Raw genomic sequence first — 24,941 nt, 5'->3', positions numbered from 1 at the left:
CTGAGACCATTTAACTATAGCCTTAATCCTTTAGTTACTAACTTGCTTGCTGCAAAAGAAGTTATCCAGTATTGCAGTGGTATAGCTGATACTGACAGCTCAAACCTCTCCCCTAAAGAAGCTTCTTTTTTATTCTTCAGTTTTTCTGGCTTAAGTAAAATAGAATTCAAAATATATAAGCTGCTGCTTCTCTAGAAAAGTAAAAAGACTCTCAAAACAGGGTCCTTGGCTTTAAGTAGCTTATTTTGTGGAGAAGGCAAGACATAGTCAGTGAAGACAATAAAAGAAATGCTCATCCAAAACATAGTCAGGTATTATGGAAGTGCAACAGAGGGAGCGATTGGTTGGATAACTGAGGAAAGACCAGGAAAGGCTTCATGATGGAGGTGGCATTTGACATGGGCCTTATAGGATTTGATTCACTAGTGGGAACAAAAGGAAAATAAAAGTACTTTCTGGCTGAGAACTGTAAGTAAAGGCAAGGACATGGGAAAACTCAGCCCCACTCAGCAGTGTAACGGGAGAAAAGTGTCCAGCTAAACAATCACTAAAAGTGATGTTCAACTTTTGGTCATCTGGCTTACTACTGCCAAAAAGCTTTAAGTGAAGAATATGACTATATGGAGCAGTCAGTTTACCTCTCTTTTCTTCATCATGGATAGAATGGTATTAAACCTTAGGCAGGTTGAGCGACAAAATTCTCTTAAGATGTCTCAAACAAATAATAAATAAGGACTTCTTTTTCTCCCATAAAAGTAAGGTGATATGGTTTGGCTGTGTTCCCAGCCAAACCTCATCTTGAATTGTAGTCCCCATAATCACCACATGTTGTGGGCGGGACCCAGGGGGAGGTAATTGAATCATGAGGGCAGTTACCTCCATGGTGTTCTCGTGATAGTGAGTTCTCACAACATCTGATGGTTTTATAAGGATCTTTTCCCCAGTTTGCTCAGCACTTCTCTCTCCTGCCACCATGTGAAGAAGAACATAGTTGCTTCCCCTTCTATGATTGTAATTTCCTGAGGACTCAGCCATGCTGAATCGTGAGTCAGTTAAACCTCTTTTCTTCATAAATTACCCAGTCTTGGGTATGTCTTTATTAGCATGAGAACAGACTAATACATAAGGCCAAAGGTAGACAGCTGCTGGCAGTGTAGTGATATCTGGGTGAATATATCTGAAGTCCTCTTGGTCTTTTTCTCATGGTCAGAAGATGAGATGGCTCATACAGCTCCAGATATCATGCTGATATTCATATAAGAACAGTGAAACTAACCACGTCTATATCCTCTTGTGGGCAGTAAAACTTTCTCAGTGCTCCTCCTCAGTAGACAGCTACTTACATCTCTTTGGACAAAGTCGTATCATATGTCCACCCCTAGCTTCACGGGTGTCTGGGAAAGTAATTATTTAGCTGGGCACTTTGCCCCCCGGAATAATACTGGGATTTTGCTGGCCAGGGGAAGTGGGGAAATGGTTGTTGACAAGTAAATGACATGCCGGCCATACTGGGGATGAAGTCAGTGGACAATGCAAAAATTACATAATCAAAATCACCTCTAAATCATTACCTAAAATAAGCATAAAGCATGCTCATTTTAAAGCTCTCATAACAGAGCTGTATTGAGAAATTAAATCATTTAAGTGTTTCAATGCTTTGAAACCTTCAGTACTTTACTAAGATTTCAACTTGCAAGTTCTTACTTTGCAGGTCATCATCATCTTCATCTCTCACAAATGATTTTCTAAGTTTCTCCAATTATTTTTTAGACAGTGTTTCTCTGTGGTTCTCAATTAATGTTTCAATTTCCTTCTCCATAGGAAGGCATCACCACCCAGTTGCTTGGCCACAGGAACAGCGTGTTCTACTTTTTCAAAGACCAGGACATTCTTAAAATCATACACATGGTGTTTTTTAGGTCTCACTGCCATCCATTGACCATCTGAGTCTTGATTGCTCTCACACAGTGAGAGACACTTGAAAACTGAAATCTCCACTGAGGACAGTGTATCATGGCTCCCATCTCATCCTCACTCCCAGGTGGAATGACAGGCAGAATCAATGTCCTTTTTAACTTGATCACATTGCTTGTATTTATTCTCTCCCTCTCCCTCTACACTGTTGGCCTAATTCTGGCCACCTGTCCCACTGAAGTCTGGAGGGGAGATACGGATGGAGAGCCACATTCACCTCATTCTTAGGACACAGTGCAGCATCTTTAAGAACCAAGGAGTCTCCCTTGAGCTCGGCTCTCTGATAATGATGTCAAGAGTCTTCTCTGCCTGTTGCTGATGCTTTGTTTGCCCATGCTATCCTTACCTAGAGGCTGCCTTGTTCCAGAATGTTCCATCAGTGTTAAACACAACCAATGAGTTGAAATTGTTTGTTGTACTGTGCAGTTTTATTTACTATCAGAAACAATGTACTCATAAGAAGCTGAAATGAGGTTGCTTGCTGCTTGGATGGCTCCTTTTATTTTTTTCACGTTTTGTCTTGATGATACACTGAGCATGAGTTCTGGTCTACTGGTTTCCAGAGTAGAGTTTGCTTAATTAAACTACTTGTCTCTTCATCTCTTTCCAGAATGTTTTTATGCATGACTCTTAAATTGCCCTGCCATTTTGTATCCTACACAATGTTTAAAATGTGCACTTTGATGGTATGGCCAATTCAGTTAAATTGTTAGAGTATTAAAAAAAAAAAGTCTTATTTTGTCCTTCTCCATTATTAACATTCAATTTATTGAATGATACTCTTTTCTCTTTCTGGATTTACTGTCTATTCTTGTCTTCACGACTGTCTTCTATCATAATAAAATATATCTACCATCTATTTTGATACACCAGACACATATAGCATGTTATATATTGTACTTTAATATATATGTAATATATTTCATATATACATATGTGTATATGTATGTGTGTGTATATACACACATATATAGTCACCAATCCTCAAAATACCTTTATGAGAGAGGCACTATTATTTCCATTTCACAAAGGAGGCAACTGAGGCTAGAAGAAGCAAATTCACTTGCCCTTCACAGTCTTCATGGAGAACCCTGAACTTTTACACTGTCTTTTCAGCATTCACATGTGTCAAAATTCCCCGTCTTGATGACCCCAGATATCCACATTACGCATGCCTGTGTCCAGGCAACTGAACACATGTACCTCTACGCAGCCTGTGCCAGACAGCAGGCTGGTGGCTACATAAAAGTGTAGTTACTAACCACGGCTAGGCCTTCAGTATCTGGCACCCCATATCCAATACCTAGCAACCTTATGGTATTTCTCTTGTCAAAAAGTTGTAACTCTTGTTATATTCATTTCTTCAGCTTTGCCTATTCTTGTGCCCACAACAGTTCTGCCTTCAGCTTTTGATAGACTTGTCTCTTGAGATGTAAGTGTCTTCCGTATTGCTAAATTCAATGGACATTTCTATTACTCTCCCTAATTTCCAGCACTGTTTAACACAGATAAACTGTTCCTACCTTCTTGAAATATATACTTCTTTCTCTTGGCTTTGGTGTTACCCCATTTGTGGTCTTCTTTCTACCTCTTTAGTCTTTTTTTTTTTTCCTCCATTTTCTTTTGATGGCTCATCCTTTCATACCCAAAATTTATATGTTGGCGTCCCTTAAAATTCTGACATCGGTTCTCCCTTTACATTAGCCATGCCTTGGATCGTGTCACCCTTCTCTTGGTGTCCACACTCATCTCTATACCAGTGACTCTCAGTAGTAGCACTTCCCCAGCAAAGCCTTCCCAGGTCCTCTGCTGCTAGGCTAAGCCCCCCGTTGAGGGTTCCGGCAGCTTCTTCTACTACTTTGTAGCATTTATCACAGTTTCTCAGTTCTTTTTCCAATAGTGCTCTTCTGAGGAATTTTTTTCAGGCTTTTTTCTTTTTCTTAATCACATCCCTCCCATGAAATCTTACTATCACAGATATATTAGCTATCCATTTGTATACTATGTAAAGTGTGTATTTACATAGATATTTATATCTAAATATTGCTATACATCTCTAGATACAGATATACATAAGTGCTTTTTACAAAAATACAGTAAGATTTCTTTTACTCCCCAAGAACCAATTTTTGTCCCCTTGGGAATAACATCACCCCCCCCCCCATTGAAAATGCATGATTTACAATAATTGTTCTTTCTAAAAATAGATTTAAATATTGTAATATCCACCTGTGTTGCTACAATAAAACCTATTAAGAGCAAAGATTGTCTTCTTACTGAAGCCTCAGCACTGTACCATTCACATAATAGGTACTTGTTAGCTATTTGTAGACAATAAATATTACAACACTCAGAATGGCTATAGATTTTATATGCATTTAAATTTTTTTTCTTAATTTGCAGTTCCTAAATAAGAAAGCCAAAGCCTATTTTCCCCACAAAATCATGTCTGACATAGGCTCTACATAAATAGTTGTTGAATGAATTAACTATATGTACTTTTTGGGTAAAAATCTGTCCCAACTCCTAAAAAGAAAATATTTGGTATGTATCCTAGTAACTGTTTGTAATGACTACAGATGTTTTGCATTAGAAGTTTATTAAATGCCACCAGCAGCCTGGGGAGACACAATGGGATTAAATTACCTCAAGTGACTATTTCTCCTGAAAGTTACTATCTAGCACCTGTGTATTGTTCATGTCTGGGAAGCTTTTCCAAAGCTCACAGCCACCTTCCATGTGCTTAATCCTGTTGCTTGTAGAAATTCTGCATCCTTGCTGATCACTCAGTTCATTTTAAATCTTTGGTTAAATATAACCCAACTCATTTCCTTAAAAATAATTTTTTACTGAATGTGACTTTTAGGAAAAGGCCAAAAAGTCATGTTGGAAATTAATACAAAAACCTATGTTTCTAAGGCATTTCCTGTGGTTAGCTGTCCTATAATACACTCTCCTACAACTAACGTATGTGCTGTAGAGACAACTGGTTTGTAGGAAAATGGGTCTTAGACGTTAAAGAGTATTTAAATATCAGATTGTAACCATGTTTACTAGCCTGGACTTACACAGATAAAAAACCTTATCTCACATTTGTTGGAAATCTTTAAACAATGAGAGCTACATGAAGGTATCTTCAGCTAAAACTTTGGAGTAACCAAAAAATTATCTTGCACAGAAGACAGTGTTCATTACTCAAAGAATTACTAGTTTATTCATAATTTTTCAAGTGTATTCTTGGTAAATATCGTGGGAGATTAAATTTTCTTTGTCATGGTTCTTGGTCCTTCATAGGAAAAATATAGTTGGATTCACAGGAGCTTCCTTTATTAAGTAAAGAGAATTTCTATTGTGGCTTAAATATCAAATACCAAAAAAGCTGGATATTATTTATGGAGTATAAAGTTTCCATGGGCACAGCTGGATCTGAGCATTTATCACTTGGCTTTAACTGTCTATTTCATCTTTTCCCATGGACCTGATGATCATTCTTCAGTCTCCTTCTTGTTCAGCGCATCACCAGACCCCATTGGTTTTCCTCTTAAATGTTTCCTCAGCCATCCACTCTTCTCTATCCTCACTACTAATCATCTGATCCCATCCACCACCCTCTCTCCCCTGGCTTCTCCTTACTTACTCTTGCCTTAAGTGTCTTTTCCTTGATGTAGTGTTCCAGTCATTCTGGGCTGCTATAACAGATACTGTAGACCGGATGTCCTAAGAAGCAGAAATTTATGGCTGGGCACAGTGGCTTACACCTGCAATCCCAGCACTCTGAGAAGCCAAGGAGGGCGGATCACAAGATCAGGAGATGGAGACCATCCTGGCTAACATGGCGAAACCCTGTCTCTACTAAAAAAAAAATACAAAAAAAATTAGTCAGGTGTGGTGGCATGCACCTGTAGTCCCAGCTGCTCTGGAGGCTAAGGCAGGAGAATCCCTTGAACACAGCAGGCGGAGGTTGCAGGCGGAGATTGCAGTGAGCAGAGATAGTGCCACTGCACTCCAGTCTGGGTGACAAAGCAAGACTCCATCTCAAAAGGAGAAAGAAACAAATTTATTTTTTACAGTTCTGGAGGCTGGGAAGTCTGAGATCAGGGTGCCGAGACAATCAGGTTTGCAGCGGGGTCCCTCATCTTGGCTTGCAGACATCCATCATCTAACTGTGTCCTCACATGGTGGAGAAAGTACTGGTCTTTTTCTCCTCTGAGGACACTCCCATCGTGGGCACTCTTCCCTGATCTCGTCCAAACCTAGTTATTTCCCAAACACCCCACCCGCTAAGACCATCACATTGAAGGCTAGCGTTTCAACATCTGAATTTTGGGAAGACACAAATAAGTAATCCATAACATGCAGCTACTGTGATTTTTGGAAAATGCCAGGTGGATCAAGTCAGATTCCCTGCTTAAAACCTTCACTGTGGTGTCTGAGGCTCTACAGTCCCTGGGCCAAACTCTCAGTCTTATCACATAATGCTCACCTCTTGCTAAGAGTGGTCTAGCAACACCAGTCATCTTCTTTTTTTTTTTTTTTTCTCCAGATGGAGTCTTGCTCTGTTTCCTAGGCTGGAGTGCAGTGATCCAATCTCAGCTCACTGCAACCTACACCTCCCAGGTTCAAGCAATTCTCCTGCCTCAGCCTCCTGAGTCATTGAGATTATAGGCTCACACTACCATGCATGGCTAATTTTTAGTAGAGATGGGATTTCACCATGGTGGCTAGGCTGATACCAATTTCAGGTTATCCACCTGCCTCAGCCTCCCAGAGTGCTGGGATTACAGGTGTGAGCCACTGTACCCAGCCAATTACTAGTTATTTAAACCAATTAGTGTACACTAGTGGTTTAAATTTAGGTTTAAAGTGAGGTTTTTAGTATCCTCACACTGGTGGAGGATACTCTACCCTACCATACTGTGAGCTTCTTACCTCTTTGCTTCACCATTAGAGCCTCCTGCTTGATAGAAATTTGTTAATTGAACTTTGAGTTCACCAACATACTGTGCTCCTCTCCTGGTGCATAGTTTATCCAGTCAGTTATATCTGAAAAATAATAAAATAGCAGGGGATGGTGGGGTGGGTGGGTGTCGGAGAAACTGTAATGATTACGTAATTCATCCAAATGAAGAAATAATACTAAAGAGAAAGTTGTCAAAAGCCATGCAATGAATATGTAAAACTAGAACCAAAACTTGGGTTCTTGATTTCTCAGTATTTGGATGTTACAGAAACAAAATCATTTTTCTTCCATTTTCTTATCACCATTCTCTAGATTGACTTCCTTTCTCCATTTTATAATCTAATGTGGATATAAAACTGTATCCTTATCTTGTCAAGTAAAATATTATTGTTATTGAAGTTACCATTTAGGTTATATTTTCTCAAGCATTGGGAATTAGAAAACTTATGTTTTTTACATCAAACCTTACTCATAGGATATTTTAACTCTGCCTTTTGAATCTGTTGAACATTTTGGCCCTGCGGTTTAAACCCAAAGGTGATTTTTAGGTTATATTCATTAATACAAAAGCACTAATCATAATTATACCAATATTAATAATGTTCATCAGGGAAAAAATTTACCGAAGCAAACTCTGTTAAGCTAGTTTAAATTCTTAATTTTTTAAACAGTATACTTAAGTAATTTTTAATTTTTAAAAGAACATTTCTTGAAATTATTACCTTTGAGATCAGTTCTTCTCCATATACAAGAAAGATGTGAGTCATCATAAATTTTCTTTATTAAATTTCGCTGGTGATAGTTCCTGTCCTAGTCATTTTTTTGTCCAGTGTTTTTCTCAAATTCAATTTTTCTGTGTCTCATTTTCCAGCTCTAAACTTTTTTTTCGGTATTCAGTCCACAGCAAATTTTAACATCTGTATAGTTTTAGGTAATTTGTTATTATTTTTTATAAAATGTAATTTTCTCAGGTCCATTTTTGGAGTTTTACAGAATTACAATGTTTTTAGGGTTTTGATGTTTGAGTTTCATTTCTGCTGTCTGCCATTTTATCTATTATAAGGTTTATTTTCTGGTAATTATTTCTACCAATTAAATTCAGTTTCAATTGGATAGAAGTCTGTTTCTTTTTTTTCCCCCCTTAAATGCTGAGAAAATGTTTCACAATTTCCTTTGATATTCCAGGATTGTTTGTCTTCTCATTGGAAAAAAAGAGGTGGCTAAAGGCAATCTTCTGCTTAGATTAGATTGTAAACCTCATAAAATTTTAGATTTGGGGGTAGACAGTTTAACCCTGATGCTTATTCCTCATTTAAGAATTGGGGAAATCCAGAACCACAGATTTTTGTCTGCCTTGCCTAAGCATAGAGAAAGGACTAGATTTCAGCTCTCTTGACATCCAGGACACTTTGAGGGAAAAGTATGAGGAAACTGAGATCTGGACTTGAGTATCTTTTCTGGAGAGGAGAAGTCAGCTTTTTGTTACTATGGCAGTGCGTTTGATTTTTTTTTTTTTTTTTTTTTTTTTTTGACAAGTTTATCCCCTACCTGTGCAAGTAGGGAAAAGAGCCATTGAGCTGAGCTTTATGGTGATTCAAAACACTTTAGATAGAGCCTGTCACGTGCTTTATAATTTCCTGATTGATTGTGTGGAATTAAGTTATTGGGCAGAGAACCAGCTAATGGAAACACATTGATGAAATCATTTTTGAGAGACATTAAGTGTAACTTAAAATAAAGCTGAAATGGCTTTATGGATTTTTCATTCAAACTGTTTATGAACATTTATTGCCAGTAAATTATATTGTGTCAAAAGATGGAATCAGTAGGTATGGTTTTAATAGAAACCTTTTTGAAATAATAAAATCGAGGATAATTTATTATCGGAGAAAACGGAGAGAGGATGGGATGGGGGAATTAATCCTGAAGGATGATTGTCTACTCTGGAGCTTCTGGGAATGTGAAAAATCGTGTGAAAATCAGAAACCTGATAGCACTTGGAAAGAAATGGCCTTTTTGAAGAGTATTAATATCTCATCTCATTATAGATGTGAATTGTTTTGAGAAGAAGAAAGGTGATTGAGGATTTAGCAAGCATTACTTGATGGTATAAACATTGATATTTGCTCATAGCTCATAAAAAGATGATCATGTAAAGGCGTAACAATCTACTGAGGGAGGTAGTTTAGAATAGTGAGCAAAGGTTTGAGAACAGAAGGATTCGAGTTCAAATCCCAACGCTCCCACCCCTCACTCAGTTATCCCTCCCACCTCCACTTAGCTGTGTGAACATAGGAACATTTCCTGACCTCCCAGAGCCTCAAAGATACTAACAGTCTCCACTTCATAGGGTTATTCTGGTGATCAAATGAAAAACTGGAATATCCAGTACAGTTTCTAGTTTATAGTAAATCCTATAAAAATATTACTCTTAAGAGTCATAGAAGATCTGGATAAGAAGAAAGATGAATAGGAATCATAAACATTTTATAATATTACTAGTGATTGCTTTGTGCCAGAAATCACATTCATTCTTCCAAGATCCCTAGGAGATAAGAGTACTATCAACACCCTCTTTTTTGAGAGAGGGAAACTGAGTATCACAGAGGTTGAACTTCATGCTCAAAGTCACTCAGCTAATGAGTGGCTTTGAAATCTTCCCCTTGGAAGTCTTACCAATGAGTCTTGTTCTCCAGTATGTGGAACATATGGACCTCCCATTTTGCCCAGCAAAAACATAATCAAATAATTTTTGGTTGGATGGTGTTAGCTGAGGGAGCATGAGCATCTTGTTCTTTACTTCCTTCCTGCATCCAAAGCCTGTCAATCATTTGCCACCTCTGTCTGTCAGAGCCTATCCCTCTAGATTTTAATGGGCTGCCATTCAGTGGGTACCAGCTTAGCCTGGCATTGAGAAAGCAATAATTTAGTACTCCCATAGAATCATCGGTACCAGTTGGAAATTAGGCCAGTAGAAGCGTTTGGAACCTAAAGTCAGTCTGGCTGTATACCACATAGGACCTTGTCCCTGCCCACACTGTGCTTAAGATCTAGTTGACAGAACGCCACACCATTCAAAAGCATGTTCTTTGTCAAATGTAATGGAGCATTTCTAGACATTATAACGATGTAAGAGGATTCTAGAAATTCAGACATGGAAGGAAGATATTCTCCCCTACTTACAGCATCAAAGTACACCAAATATATAAAAAGAAACACCTTTACTTCAAAGCACAGGATACTGCCTCAGCTAAGTTTAATTGAAAAACTAATATCCAGTGCAACTGTCTGTGATAAACTGAGGCTTAAATGATTTGAAAACACTTTGGGAGCAGACAAATCAGATCATTGCTATCTTTATGGCTGCAAAGGTTCAGCTGGTGCTGACAAGTTGTAAAGACAAAAGCTTATAGCACAGTCAAGAAGTAACTGTCTAGATTGGGTTTGAGATCAATATTAGTACTCAGAGTGGAAAAACTCAACTTCAAATGGTCTCTCATAGTGTTCTGTTTTGCTTAACTTTTCAAGTTGATAATGTATAACTTTATTTACTGAAAAACTTGTGCTTGTCATTATGCAAATACTTCACTGTTCTACCATCTAACCCACTGAGTAGATGTCATATGTGTTAGGTGATTTGTGCCATGCATTGCAATAAGAGAGCTTTGGTTTCTGTTTTTCAAAACATTTCCAGTTGGGTGACTATTAATAGTTTCTGAGAGACAAGAGTCAGATCTTACTATTTCTAGGCATCTTTTCCCTTCTGAAGTGGAGATGGAATTTGCCTCATTGCCTCACTCTGTTCTCAGCAAGAATGCTTTTAAAAGAAGTTCCTTGTTTTTCCAAAGGCTGTTTGCATGAGTGATTTGATGCTTTCCTATCATAGAGCCCTAAAGCCAGTGGAAAAATATGTGGATATTGGGTTGTGTTATGGATGTGCTGAATTTAGCTTCAGTCAGTGTGCTGATTGTGCCTCCCGGTGACTCCAGTATCTCCAATCTGTTTGCTTTTCTCTTTTGTTTACAGGAGCGGAGGGCACAGTGTTCCCTAAATCTATAGAAACACCTAATGTCAGGGCAGACCCCTTCAAGGAACTAAGGTAAACTTCTGACTTTGGTTTGCATTGATTAATGGCTCTTGCCTTTCTCTGTGCAACTGGCCAGTGATTCATTCTGAGTAAATAATAAGTGTTACTATGTGAATACATGAATTGAAAGAGGTTGGAGAGAACCAGAAGATAAGCTACAACCAAAAGAAATTATGTTCTGAGAACTTAAAATTGAGAATCTGGGTGGGGAAAGAGGTTGCCCACTTTGTAAAATTTAGATTCATTCATTTGCAGTGTGTGGTATCTGCTGTATTTTGTGGTACCAAAAACCTGTTCAGTTAGGGAACTCGTTGATAATTTGTACTGATCAGTCCAAAGAAAAAATGATATCTAAAAGAAGCCGAAGTCTAAATACAATACAGATGTCTTACTATGTAAGAAGCTCTCCATTACTTGGAGTGGTATGGTACTAGAAAGAACCCCTTCTGCAGATATTCCGGGTGCTGATATTAACCTACAGATAATTATAAATGTGCTGCTTTAGCAGAGGATGACTCTGAGATGCTGTGCACTCATCACCAGCAACTAGGGAAAACACAAAAGAACAGAGAGTTGGATAAACAGAGAGAGAGAGAGCCTGAAAACCATTCCAGCTGCAGAATGACCATCCCCAAGAAGCCCCTTCCAAAATTTATTTAAAATGGTATATTGAAACAAACACAACTATTTTTTCTATTGCTTCAGTTATTCATTGTAATTGTGAGGAATTCAGTGAATACTGGCTTTTTTCATTTCTGGTAGTTCTTTTACCTAAAAGTAATCATAAATCACCAAATGAACATATATGGCACTGAATCACGATTTCATAATAGACATCAACCATAAGCACATGTACTTGCATTGCACAAATGATACCGACTCTTTCATGATACAGCCTGAAGATCTATGCTTTGCTTAAAAAGCAAGAGCCATGTGGGAGCTTGTGTTTCTCTTAAGAGAAGCGCCTTCTCAGTAAGTGGAAAATATATCATCTCATTATAAAACCCATAGCATTTTTTGCAAAGCCTGTAAGTCTGGGTGACTTTAAGGAAATAAATTGGGCCAAAGGAAAAGGATAATTGGTGGAGAATGAGAATCTTTTCATAACAAAATTCCATATAGAGTGGGCTGTATTTTTAAGATTACGCATCCCACCACAAGGTTTTACTTTGTACTAGCATAACTGTCTTCAGCAGAGCTTCCATATGCCTGAACTTACCTAATTCTCTGTCAGCTACTTCCTATGTTTCATATAAGGTACTGAGGCTAGAATCTTTTAAGAAAAGGCATCTGAGAAAACCTACTTTTTAGGACTGTATGAGAGAGAGCTATTCCCTGAGAGTGCAATGAACCCTCACGTCTGTGATGGAAGAGGTCTTCGGAGTCAAGCTAATGAGTGGCCCGGTTCCCTTTCTTTTCAGTCTTCGGTAGAAGCAGGTTTCTGACAGACTAGTCAGTAATTCATGATGATTAGCCCCAAGAAAAAGTGCTGTCTAAAAGAAGCAGAACTCTAAATACAATACAGATATTTTTTCTGTGGAACAAAGCTTTTCATTACCTGGAAGATTTGGGAAATAGAAGAGGAAAGGAGTTAGCCTGACTTGGCTTTAAGCAGTAAAGCAAATCTTCTGTAGTTAAAAACAAACCCAACCCAAACCTATGAAATAAAAAGACAACTCTTCCAAGCATAGCCCAGTCTAGAGATGCGTAGCCTGAAGAACATGGAGCACAGTATTTAAACATGTCACGATGGAGACATAAGTAGTGTTTGTTACACAACCTATGAACAACCCTGAAACTTGCCTTAAAAATGATACATCTCCACAATTTACAGGTAAATCTTCTAAGTCCAGTGCCACAAAATAAATAAAGGTTTCTTGTAGTTGGTTTATTTCCATGCTTCTTCTGAAGTTACAGGCATGTCTCACAGAGGCTGGAAAGCATGAAAATTTGTTTTAATAATTTCAACTTTCATTTTAGATTCAGGGATACATGTGCAGGTTTGTTACATGAGTATATTGCGTGATGCTGAGGTCTGGAGTACAAATGATCCCGTCGCCAGGTAGTAAGAGTCATACCCAATAGGTAGTTTTTCAGCCCTTTCCCTTTTTTCTCTCCCATTTAGTAATCCCCTGGTGTCCTTTTCCCCCCATCTTCTTATTCCTGTGTATCCAGTGCTCAGCTCCCACTTCTTAGTGAGAATGTGAAGTATTTGGTTTTCTGTTTCCATGTTAATTTGTCTAAGATAATGGCCTTCAGCTATATTCATGTTGCTGTGGAGGACATAATTTTGTTCTTTTTAACGGCTAAATGGTGTTCTATGGTGTATATGTACCACATTTTCTTTATCCAATTGGTCACTGATGGATACCTAGATTGATTTTCTGTCTTTACTATTGTACATTGCAATGAATATACGAGTGCCTATGTACTTTTGATAGAACAGTTTATTTCCCTTTGGGTATATACCCAGTAATGGGATTGCTGGGTCAGTTGGCAATTGTGTTGTCAGTTCTTTGAGAAATCTCCAAACAAAGTATGAACTAATTTACATTCCTACTGACAGCTCTTAAGTGTTCCTTTACTCCGCAGTCTGACCAGCATCTGTTGTTTTTGACTTTTTAATAATAGTCATGCTGACTAATGTGAGATAGTATCTCACTGTGGTATTGATTTGCTGTGTGCAGCACTTTTCAGGTTTGTTAGCTACCTGTATGCCTTCTTTTGAGAAGTATCCTTTTATTTCTTTTTCCCACTTTTTAATGGGGTTATTTTTTGCTTGTTGAATTAAGCTCCTTATAAATATTATATCCTTGTCAGATATTAGACCTTTGTTGGGTGCATAGTTTGGTAATATTTTCTTCCATTTTATAGATTGTCTGTTTATGCTGCCGATAGTTTCTTTTGCTGTGCAGGACCTCTTTAGTTTAATGAGATCCCACTTGTCAATTTTTGGTTTTGATGTAATTGCTTTTGAGGACTTAGTCATAAACTCTTTCCCAGGGCATATGTCCAGAATAGTATTTCTGAGGTTTTCATCTAGAATTCTTATAGTTTGAGGTCTTCTATTTAAATCTTTAATCCATCTTTAGTTAATTCTTAAATATGGTGAAAGGTAGGAGTCCAGTTTGATTCTTCTGCATGTGGTTAGCCAGCTTTTCCAGCAGCATTTATTGAATAGGGAGTCCTTTCCACATTGCTTATTTTTGTTGACTTTGTCAAAGATTAAATAGCTATAGGTATGAGACTATTTCTGGTTTCTCCATTCTGTTCCATTGGTCTACATGTCTATTTCTGTATGAATATCATGCTGTTTTGTTACTGTAGCCTTAAAGTACACTTTGAGCTGAGTAATATGATGCCTCTGGCTTTGTTCTTTTTGTTTAGGATTGCTTTGGGCTCTTTGGTTCCATATGAATTTTAGGATTTTTTTTTCTAATTCCATGAAAAATGACATTGGTAGTTCAATAGCATAGTGTTGAATCTTTAGATGACATTGGGCAGTAAGACCATCTGAACAATATTGATTCTTTCATCTATTAATTCCTTGAGCACGGAATGCTTTTACATTTGTTTTGTCACCTACTATTTGCTTCAGCAGTGTTTTATAGTTCTTGTAAAGATCTTTTTCCTCCTTGGTTAGATGTATTCCTAGTTATTTTATTTTTTGTGTGGCTCTTGTAAATAAGATTGCTTTCTTGGTTTGGCTCTCAGTGTGAATATTATCGATGTCTAGAAATGCTACTGATTTTGCACAATGATTTTATTTATTTTTATTGAAGTTATTTTAGTCCTAGGAGCCTTTTGGCAGAGTCTTTAGGGTTTTCTAGCTATAGAATCATATTGTTGGACTGGGTGTGGTGGCTCACACCTGCAATACCAATGTTTTGGGAGGCCAAGGCTAGAGGATTGCTTGTGCCCAGGAGTCTGAGATGAGCCTGGACAACATATGAAACCCTTTCTCTACCAAAAACAAAACAAAACAAAAAAATTAATAGCCAGTTGTGGTAGTGATGCATGTCTATAGTCCCAGCTGCTTGGGAGGCTGAGGCATGAGGATGGCTTGAGCCCAGGTATTTCAGGTTACAAGGAGCTATGATAGCTCCCACTGTACTCCAGCCTAGTGGCAGAGTGGGACCTTATCTTTCTCTCTCACACACACACATATATACAAAGAATCATATTGTTAACTAAGAGTGACAATTTGACTTCTTTTTTTATTTCTTTCTCTTTCTTGATTGCTCTGGCAGAGACTTCAGTACTGTGTTGAATAGAAGTGATAAAAGTGGGCATCCTTGCCCTATTCCTGTTCTTAAGGGGAATGCTTCCAGCTTTTGCCCATTTGGTATGATGCTGGCTGTGTGTTTATCATAGATGACTCTTATTTATTTGAGGTATGTTCCTTTGATGCCTAGTTGCTGGGTTTTTGTTGTTGTTGTTGTTTTGTTTTTGAGAGTTTTTCTCATACAGGGATGTTGGATTTTATTGAATGCTCTTTCTATATGTCTTGAGATGATCTTATGGTTTTTGTTTTTAATTCAATTTATATGATGAATCACATTTATTGATTTGCATATGTTGAACCATCCTTGCATCCCAGGAATAAAGGCTATTTAATCATGGCAAATTAACTTTTTGATGTGCTGCAGGATTTGGTCTGCTAATATTTTGCTGAGGATTTTTGCATCTGTGTTCATCAGGGAAATTAACCTGTAGTTTTCTTTTTTGTTTTGTCTTTGTGAGGTTTTGGTATGTGGGTGATGCTGGCTTTCTAGAACAAGTTAAGATGGAGTCCTTCCTCCTCGGTTTTTTGAAATAATTTCAGTAGAATTGGTACCAGCTCTCATTTGTACATTTGGTAGAATTTGACTATGAATCCATTTGGCTTGGGGCTTTTTTTTTTTGTTAGTAGGTTTTTATTACTGATTCAGTTTTAGAACTTGATATTCACTCTGTTTGGGGTTTCAACTTCTTCCTGATTCAACCTTAGGAGGTTGTGTATTTCCATGAATTTGTCCATTTCCTCTAGATTTCCTAGTTTGTGTGAATAGAGGTGTTCATAACAGCCTCTGAGGATCTTTTGTATTTCTGTAGGGTCACTTGTAATGTCACCTTTGTCATGAAAACATAAAAATAATTTCTTATATAATTCCAAAACTGCTTTTTCTCCCCCTGTTGTTCAAATTGTGATAGCCTGGACTGAGTCAGGGACCTAGAATGTCATAATTTATCTCCTTCAACCTTTTGAAATTGTTTAAAATGTTATTTTATAGGAGTGTCTCTGACCAATTGAAAAGATGACCAATTATCATTGATAGATTAGCCCAGACCAGTGTGTCTGTCAGTGTTTCACATTTGTCATTTAATGGTCCCACATGTTATTTCATGCTACTGATTGATATTGACCTTGGATATTGTGTAAATAGTTAATGAACTTGGTTACTAACTCTTCTGGGCTCTGACTTTAGCATTGGGTCAGTCTTACTTGGCCAAATTCAGAGTGGTATGTCTTCTAGATTTAAGAAAGTAGAGTAATTTAAGTGAGATTCCTGGACTTGGAGTAGCAGGTCGAGCTAGATAAACTCTTCAGGTGAAGCAAAAGTGGTCCGTTCCTCAGTGGTAGCAAAATGGAAGGAATAAAACACTGTATTAGCAGTTGGGCACCTAATGCCAACCCACTTTAGGGGCCAAGGGAAAACTTCCCTTTCACTCTCTGCAGGTTCTATAAAACTCAAATGACAACAGGCAGATTTCATAGCATAAAAGGTGTAATAAAAATTTTACCTTAACATGTGTAGCACAGGGGATTTTAGGGGAATGATTACCCAATTATCCAATGAGGTACAGATGTTTATATACCCTTCTTCGTAGGGGAGAGAAGATGAGGAAAATGTAGCATTTGGGGAATAGTAAGTGATTTTAGGGCAAAATAAATGGACTTGGGGAACGTAGAATGGTCTGGGACAAAGTTTGTTGGGCCTGCAGAGGAGATGATGTCTGCCCAGTGATTCTCGTTGAAATACTGAATGGGACTGAAACAGAAAACAGTGGTTTGTGACAGAAGTCTGTCCAGGTGTGTTGCCATACTTCAGTCTTTCTTCCTACCATATGAGTCATTAATAAAAACTCAGGGAAGGAACCAAAGGTAATTGTTTATTTTTCTTTCCTTTGGGGGGTCCAGACTTTAGGCAGATAAGGAAACTTCAGAAAATAGCTTCTTCCTGACTCTCTGTTGGTCTCCAAGGGCCTTAAGTTTAAAATAATCAGCAAACCAGGGTGCCATATTTTGAAGTATTAGTTTCTGAGCCCTAATGTCCCTATGTGCCCTTGAGCTAATTATAGAGCCCTACTGTCTGTGAAAAGGTACTGGACTTCTAGCTCTAAATAGCTAATCCTTTTATATTATTTTAACTCTTAGTTTCAAAATAATTTTAAAGTTAAAGAGCAGTTATAACATTTACACAGATAGGTCTCATCTACCTTCACCTAGTTTTCTCCAAAGCTAACATCTTACATATCTGTGGTATAGTTACCAAAACTAAGAAATTAATATTGTCGTCCTATAATATCATGCTTTACATAAGATTTGTTTAAAGGAATAAAGTCACCTAAATGACTTATAGATTGACAAATATGTAAAAAGGAGTTTAACAGAAAAAGCTATTTGTCACGATGTGAATTCACAGATCTTTAAACTTCTCACTGTAGTTAAGTTGGAATGTTTTTAGTGCAGGTTTTTTTTTCTTTAATATTCTATACCCAGACTTTCTTGATCTTACATGTCAGTAATGGAAAACAAACAAATTTAAAAGATCACAGCTCATTTATACATAGACTGCCTTTTAAAATAGACCAGCAGAAACTTAAATATACATGTTCCTTACCCAATTAAACATGAGAAGATTAGATCTATTTTTAAAAGCTTCTCCATTGGAGTAACATTTTATTCTCAAACCTCTATCTTGGCTGCTAGGGTTTTCTGTTTGTTCTTTTGTTTTGTTTTGTTTTCTTGTTTGTTAATGAAAATCAGATTTAAGGCCTCTGGCATTTCTCCCTGCAAGATGTCAGTTAAAAGAGAGGTAGCTTCCTCTTTGCTACATTTTGGTTCATTGTTTTTTTTTTTTTTTTTTTCAGAGTTACTATAGTTACTGTATTTGCGGTCTTTGGTTAAGATGTTTGTAAATAATTCAGAGTTGAGCTCAGATTTTTTTAAAAAAATGCTGCTTTCCTCCAGACAAATAATGAGTGTTACAAAGATCTATGCCAAACATCCATCTAAAGTAATGTTTATTGACTTTATGCCTGCAGGGTAATTTTGAAGTAAAGAGACATTGTTCTAGATTCCAGACTATACTTAAAATTATACCATAAAAATGGCACTATACCCATTCCTTGAAATTTAAAAGGAGAAAAAAAAACTCATCTTGAATTGAAATAGTATTTTAATAAATTCACAATTTTAAAATATCTTAAATGTTCACTTATTCAATGTTTTTCCCCCCTCAAGTCTTTATAAAGACAAAAGGAAAAATAACTGATCTCAGGCTGTTCCTGATCTGAAACGGGAAATAGGCCATTCAGTTTTGCATATGCATTTTCCATAGGAACAGAGGCTTCCTTTGAATGCCTTCCTTCCTCTAAAGATTCCTTTCAACTGTAAAGATTCCTTGCAGGATTCTGATCCTATAAGAACAGGAAGTAGACTGTGAAATCTTATTTCTTATGTGCATGCCGTGGCAAATATAAAAAAAGAGAGAAAGTTATATAGACTACTACATTAACTAATATAGCCAACTTTGTTCTCTTAAATATCCCAAAACTTGGAAGGAACCACAAAAAAATCAAGTCAAAATATCTTTATAAAAGAATTCTTCATGTTCACACTCAGCTAACATGCTGATGTGCTCTGACTTTACATAAAATTATAACAAGGATGATGACCTGATTGTACAGCTCATTGAAAGTCAGGAATTATTTACCAAGTATTTGTTAGACACGTATTATGAGTCAATACATGTTAAACACTTTGGGCTGATGGTTATACCAAAAGCCCAGATTTTGCACTATGTAATATATACACATAAAAAAAAAAAAAAAAACTGCAGTTGTACTTAAGTTTATATTTTTTAAAAGCCACTCGGAAAGCAGAGATAAAATGAGATCTCAAATCATTGATAAAGGTAATACAGCCGAAATGTCATCCCCCAATACAATACAGTGTGATAATTTTCAAGATGGAGATATGAAACATGCCAGAGAAAACACAGAGAATTACAAAATCTACTTAGAAGAGTTAAGTAAAGTTGCCCCAAAGAGATGGCATTTTGATTGAAAGAAGAGAGCAAAGGTAAAAACCAACAAACAGGTCTTAGCGTTGCAAAGGAGCCTAACGTATTTCTGTAGTTTCTCAAAATGTTACTAGGTATTTCCAAAAATTGAGTTTTATAATGTAATTTTTCTCATAACAATTGTATTCTTTAAAAAATTATATGAAGGCAATTTTAGATATGGTTGCAGAAGACTTTAAAGGTTGTTATAAATTTTAAAAATCAGTGCATTACTTAATTTAGAATTAAAAATTTCACTAATTTCGAATCTATTGGAAGTAGCTTGAAATAAATAAGGCATGACTCTGTTACCGTTTATTTTTCCCCATAATACTAACAGGCATTAATGACAAACCAGAAAGATTCTAAGATACATTTGTTACTCCCATTATTATACACTTGAACTTTCTGTAGGTTTTTTTTTTTTTTTTTTTAATGGAAATATACTAAATCTGAACTCCTTTGGAATGTGTGAGATTTAAAGTCTGTGTTTATCATTGGGAAACAAAGATTAGATAAGACTTGTGCAAGTTGACAAAAATGAATTTATTTCTTTAATTTTACGTTAAAATGTCTATAGCCAATTAAATATTTATAGGCTCTCTGTGATTTGTAAATTCAAACTATCAAAACAGTCTATTAGAGCTTTAGGGTTCAATTAATTAGAGGCTTGGTAATTCTCCCCATACCACTGACAGTCACAGTACCAAAATATTGCCTAAATAGTCTCACTTTTAAAGACATACAGCTTGAAGCCAGGTGTGGTGGCTCACGCCTGTGACACTAGAACTTTGGGAGGCTGAGGCAGGAGGATCACCTGAGCTCAGGAGTTCCAGATCAGCCTGGTCAACATGGTGAAACTTCATCTCTACTAAAAATACAAAAATTAGCTGGGTATAGTTGTGTATGCCTATAATCCCAGCTAGTTGGGAGGTTGAGGAAGGAGAATCACTTGAACCTGGGAGGCAGAGGTCGCAGTGAGTCAAGATTGTGCCACTGTACCCCAGCCTGGGCAATAGAGAGACTTTGTCTTAAAAATATTTTTTTAAATAAAATTTTAAATACCATACAGATGAGCATCCCAAATCCAAAAATTCAAAATCCAGAATGCTCTAAAATCTAAAACTTTTCGAGAACTAAAATAAAGCTCAAAGGAAATTCTCATTGGAGCATTTTTCAGATTTTCAGATTTGGGATGCTCAACCTGTAATGCAGATATTCTAAAATCTGGGAAACTCCATAATTCAAAACACTTCTGGTCCCAAACATTTCAGATAAGGGATCCTCAACCTGTGTAAACATATATATTGAAAGTGAGAAAGACATATGCAAAGAGACATAGAGACAGACAGACAGACACACAGGGAAATGTATACTGAGCTTCTTAGCTGTGGTACATGGTATACGGGGCAGTACGCCTGAAGACCATCGTGGAAGAAATCCGTACATTTTCTCCCTTTTGAGCAGTTCGCAAGCATGTTCTGTAATTATCTTCATCTCTGCTTCTCTCCCTTTCCCCCCACACTCCAGCAATCCGTGTACTTAGACTAAGTTTTTTAGTTTTGTTTTGCATTTATAGGATTAATAATTATTTTGGTCATAAGCACAAATACTTAAGTGAGTCAAAGGAGAAGTGGCAAACTATAGTGGACCAAATAACAGCATAGAGTTATTCAAGGACCTTACAAAGTAAAGTTGTGAACAGCATCCATGTTAGTCAGCAGTGTGTACGTCGAAGTTGTCCTGCCCTGGGTTTGAATTTAGCCTAAATGCCTCTCTGTTTTGTGCATTTGAACAAGTCTCTTAAGCTCTCCTAGACTTAGTGCCTAGCACATACAAAACGTTCTGAACATAACCTGAACAAATGTTAGCTTTTTGGAGGAAAAGGCAACCAGCTGTGTTTCATCAGGGCTGGAGAACTCAGACAGGAATTCTCAGAGCTTAAAAGATCATCAACCAGTAAAAAGTTTGTATCAAATCATGGTAATCAACAATTCTCTTTGAGTTAAGGACAAAATAACTACTGTGCTTAATTGACTATTAACAATACGTATAAAAGAAAAGATATTTCAACTAACAGAGTTAACAGAACCTTAGAATAAAACATAGTTCCGTAAATGAGATCCATTGAACCATATTAACATATTAACATGTCATTATGTTGCCTCTATTTTTTCATTTTGTCAAAGACCCAAGAGACTTCATCACAACTCTCCTCATCACATGTTGTATATTGCCTTCCCAGAAAACTGAAGGGTTCAAAAGCCACTGACTAAGGCATAATGTGATCCTCTTGATTTTAAGGTCATCCTGTTTGAATTCCTCAAACTAACGTATTTTGTCTCTCTTTCAAGACTTGTTAATCCAAGTGTAATGTTCCTTTTCTCCCTTTCTTTCCTTTTCTCCTGTATCCCAACATTCTTCTTTCCCTTTTTTCCCTATTAGCATCAGAATAATAGTGTGAATTTAACTACATATTTTGTTTTTCTCCCTTAACCCCAGTATTTCTCCAGGGCGCCCTTTTCATCCTAGAGTTTGCTTATAGGAGGCAAAAAAAAAAAAAAAAAGGAGGGGGGTGTGCAAAGTTAAAGTGATGCTTCAGTATTTGAGCTATTTCCATCTTCTTCCTTGACCTGTTTATCAAAAATTCTTTCACAACTGTAACAGAAATTGTGTTTTGAACAAATTAAACCTATATGTTATAAATTCATCTCCTCTAGACATTATAGCTCTTCCATTAGTGACCAGGGAAGGATATACAGCCAATAATATCAAAGAGGAAAGTGAGTCAAGGACATAGGGAAGTTCACTCAGAAAGGAAGAGGAAATTGAAAGCCCCTATCTTCCGTTCTCTGGTGAAGTGTAGGAAGAAGATGGGACATGTAGGAAAAGGAAGGGGTGAAATATATGCCCTGATGATGTCTCTCCTCTGAGTCATAGAGGAGAGAGGCCAGTTATATGGGGTTTAAGGAAAGTCTAAAACAAAGGGTCATTGCATATTTTAAATTGAGACTCTTAAGAGGAGTCCAACTGCAGGGTGGTCCCTTACCAACTGGATTGTTATGTGGCTGGAGGGGAATAAAGGGCCTGGGTCAGCACTCTTGAATCTCCTTCAACTCCTGGTGGAAGGGTGAATGGTTTGGGTCCACCTGGAGTCCTGTCAAGAAATGCTGATGGATAACTGGTGGCGAAGGCTGGCAGGCTTCTGGAGAGACATCCTGCAATAGGGCCGAAGGTTCAAAGTAGAGAGTTCAGCTTGTGGGTGGAATGGGAGGCATCCCCAAACCTCATGATCTACCCACACCATTCACATCTGATCCTCAGTGGGCACTGAGTGTGTGCAGAGAGCCCACCACCAAATCCACTGCAAACTTCAGCACAGACTGTTAGACAGACATTAGATGCTGATTAAATGTACATTTCCTGGAATCTGAATTTTCCTTATTCTTGTCATCAGGAGGTCACGTAAGCCCCTTCCCCTCTATCTTGATAATGATATCCTTAAGAAGTAAAGGAAATTTGAAGGATTAATTATTTATCCTAAAGAATAAATATAAACTTTTGGATCACAGAGAGGTTGACAAAATAAACTCAATTTAATTTTTGCCCAGAATCAACAGATAAGCAGTCTGAAGGGAGAAAGTAATTGAGGTAAGGACAATAAAGAAATGCCATTTGCTTTGCATGGATAAGGATGATTTGTCAAATGTCCAGCCTTCAAGACAGGGTATTATGCCAGTCATAAAGTATCTTATGTGACTTTGCTGGGCTTTAAAGGCCATAATTCTCCTCCATTTCATGTAGGAACCACAAATATGATCAAAGGAAAGATTGAAATGCTTTCAGAATCCATTATTAGGTTCCTGCTATTTGTGATTTTCATTTCTCTGTAGGTCTTGAACCAGGATCGATTGGAACTGTAGTCCATAACTGATACTCTCAACATCCTCCCCAAAAATAGTCCTAGATTTTTAACCTTTTAAAAATTTAACTAGGTATTGGGGAAAATGTCTTGAGTACCAAAACATTTCACAAGATGCTCTCAAAATCATGACTAGAGATTACTAGACCATCTATTGAAAACTAGAGCTATTAGCCATGTACAGTGATGGCCTTTGTCATGATCAAATCATTTTCACCTGACTTTAAGAGGGGCAATGTGACAACATCATTATCATCATTCCCAGACAAGTGAATTTTACTTAAAAATTATGTCATCTAGATTAATTTTAATGTAAAGGATTAAAATATGAAAAAACCCAAAAAGATAAAAATCATAATGAGAGGGTATAAAATGGTGCTTTTATCCATGTGGTTAGGACAGACACAACACCTTAAAAATAAATGATAACATCTCAGTTTTTTAGGGCAGAATGGATAAGTGTGTTTATTTCCCAAAATTGCTCCGTTGCGGCCATTTTCTTCCTCAAACAGAGTGCTGTGACTTTACTGTTGTTTTTATCTTGATTAAAATGTCAGCGACTGTCATTTACTATGGAAGGTGTATGGGGTATATTCTGTGATTCTTCAGTAACACACAATTGCTTTTGACCCTTCCTTTTTTTCCCCTCGGTAGGATGCCCCTGTTGGGTGTAGAGACAGAAATTCTTGTTTAATTACCCCTTTCATGATCCTGGCTTGAAGCCAGCCTTGTTTTATTCCACTTACAACCTTTTCAACACAAAGAGTAATGGGAGTTTAGAGGAACAAGCTGACAACACTTTTTACCTGAAATAAATTGAGAATCAGAAAGAACATTTAAAATGTATATATATCAGCCAAAGGAGATCTTATTTTTTTCTTGATCCAGAACTTTCCATTATTTATTAGAATATAATAGTAATGAGAGTAAGACAATCAGCTCTCAGGGGAAACTAGATAAGCCTGCCTAATTTCTTGGCCATGGGCTATGTGCCACTTTGGGCTAGATGGCACTTTCTTGTTTGCTATCCTTAGTGGCTCCAACTGACTTGAATGGAAAATTTCAAAGTAGTAGCACTCAGGTATGATCCTAGTCATTGGTCGAATCATCTTCTATTAGCCTTTGCCCCCCGCTTACCTTTTCTTATTTTTATTTCTTCCTCTGCCCTCTCCCTCTCTATTTTCTATTCCTTCCACGGAGCACATAATTCCTGCTCTCATATTTTCATTTCCAATGTTCTTTATACTATGGTGGCTTCCTTTTATAGCATCCTGTATTAATTTCATAGATGTACTGTCTTTTCTTTTTAAGTATATTAATAATAGTTTCTCTCAAGTTTCTTTTGTTCTCTACCTTAAAAAAAAAAGGAAAATTCAGGTCTCTGGCTTTTAGGTTGGAGGTTTATTAGATGGTTGGTGATTCATGGATATCTATCCATTTTTAAGAAGGAAGCACTAAGAGTCTGTTGGAAAGTTTTGTGTACATGAATGGGACTTACTGGGTGGTGGGTTTCTAGGTAGAATGATGAGCTGGGATTCTTAGGAGGATGCTCTGTGTTAGTGCATTTTGCAATGCTATAAAGGAATACCTGAGACAGTAATTTACAAGGAAAAGAGGTCCATTGGGCTCCCGTTTTCACATGCCGTCTAAGGAGCTTGGCACTGGCATCCA

At 37.2% G+C, this 24,941-nt stretch overlaps 1 protein-coding gene across 4 annotated transcripts in view; it reads left to right on the top strand.

Annotated features, from left to right (window-relative positions):
- The window catches only part of SGCD (sarcoglycan delta), a 1,061,368-nt gene that overhangs the window by 924,480 nt on the left and 111,947 nt on the right, over positions 1–24,941 (top strand). For all 4 annotated transcript variants that reach the window (XM_010331598.2, XM_003943729.3, XM_010331597.3 and 1 more), the window contains one exon: positions 10,961–11,033. In XM_010331598.2, coding sequence (XP_010329900.1) covers positions 10,961–11,033 — 73 coding nt within the window. The remainder of the gene's footprint in view (positions 1–10,960; positions 11,034–24,941) is intronic.

The sequence above is a fragment of the Saimiri boliviensis genome, chromosome 1, assembly GCF_048565385.1.
Source record: "Saimiri boliviensis isolate mSaiBol1 chromosome 1, mSaiBol1.pri, whole genome shotgun sequence".
Taxonomy (NCBI): Eukaryota; Metazoa; Chordata; class Mammalia; order Primates; family Cebidae; genus Saimiri; species Saimiri boliviensis.
This window is presented reverse-complemented; position numbering and strand designations above follow the sequence as displayed.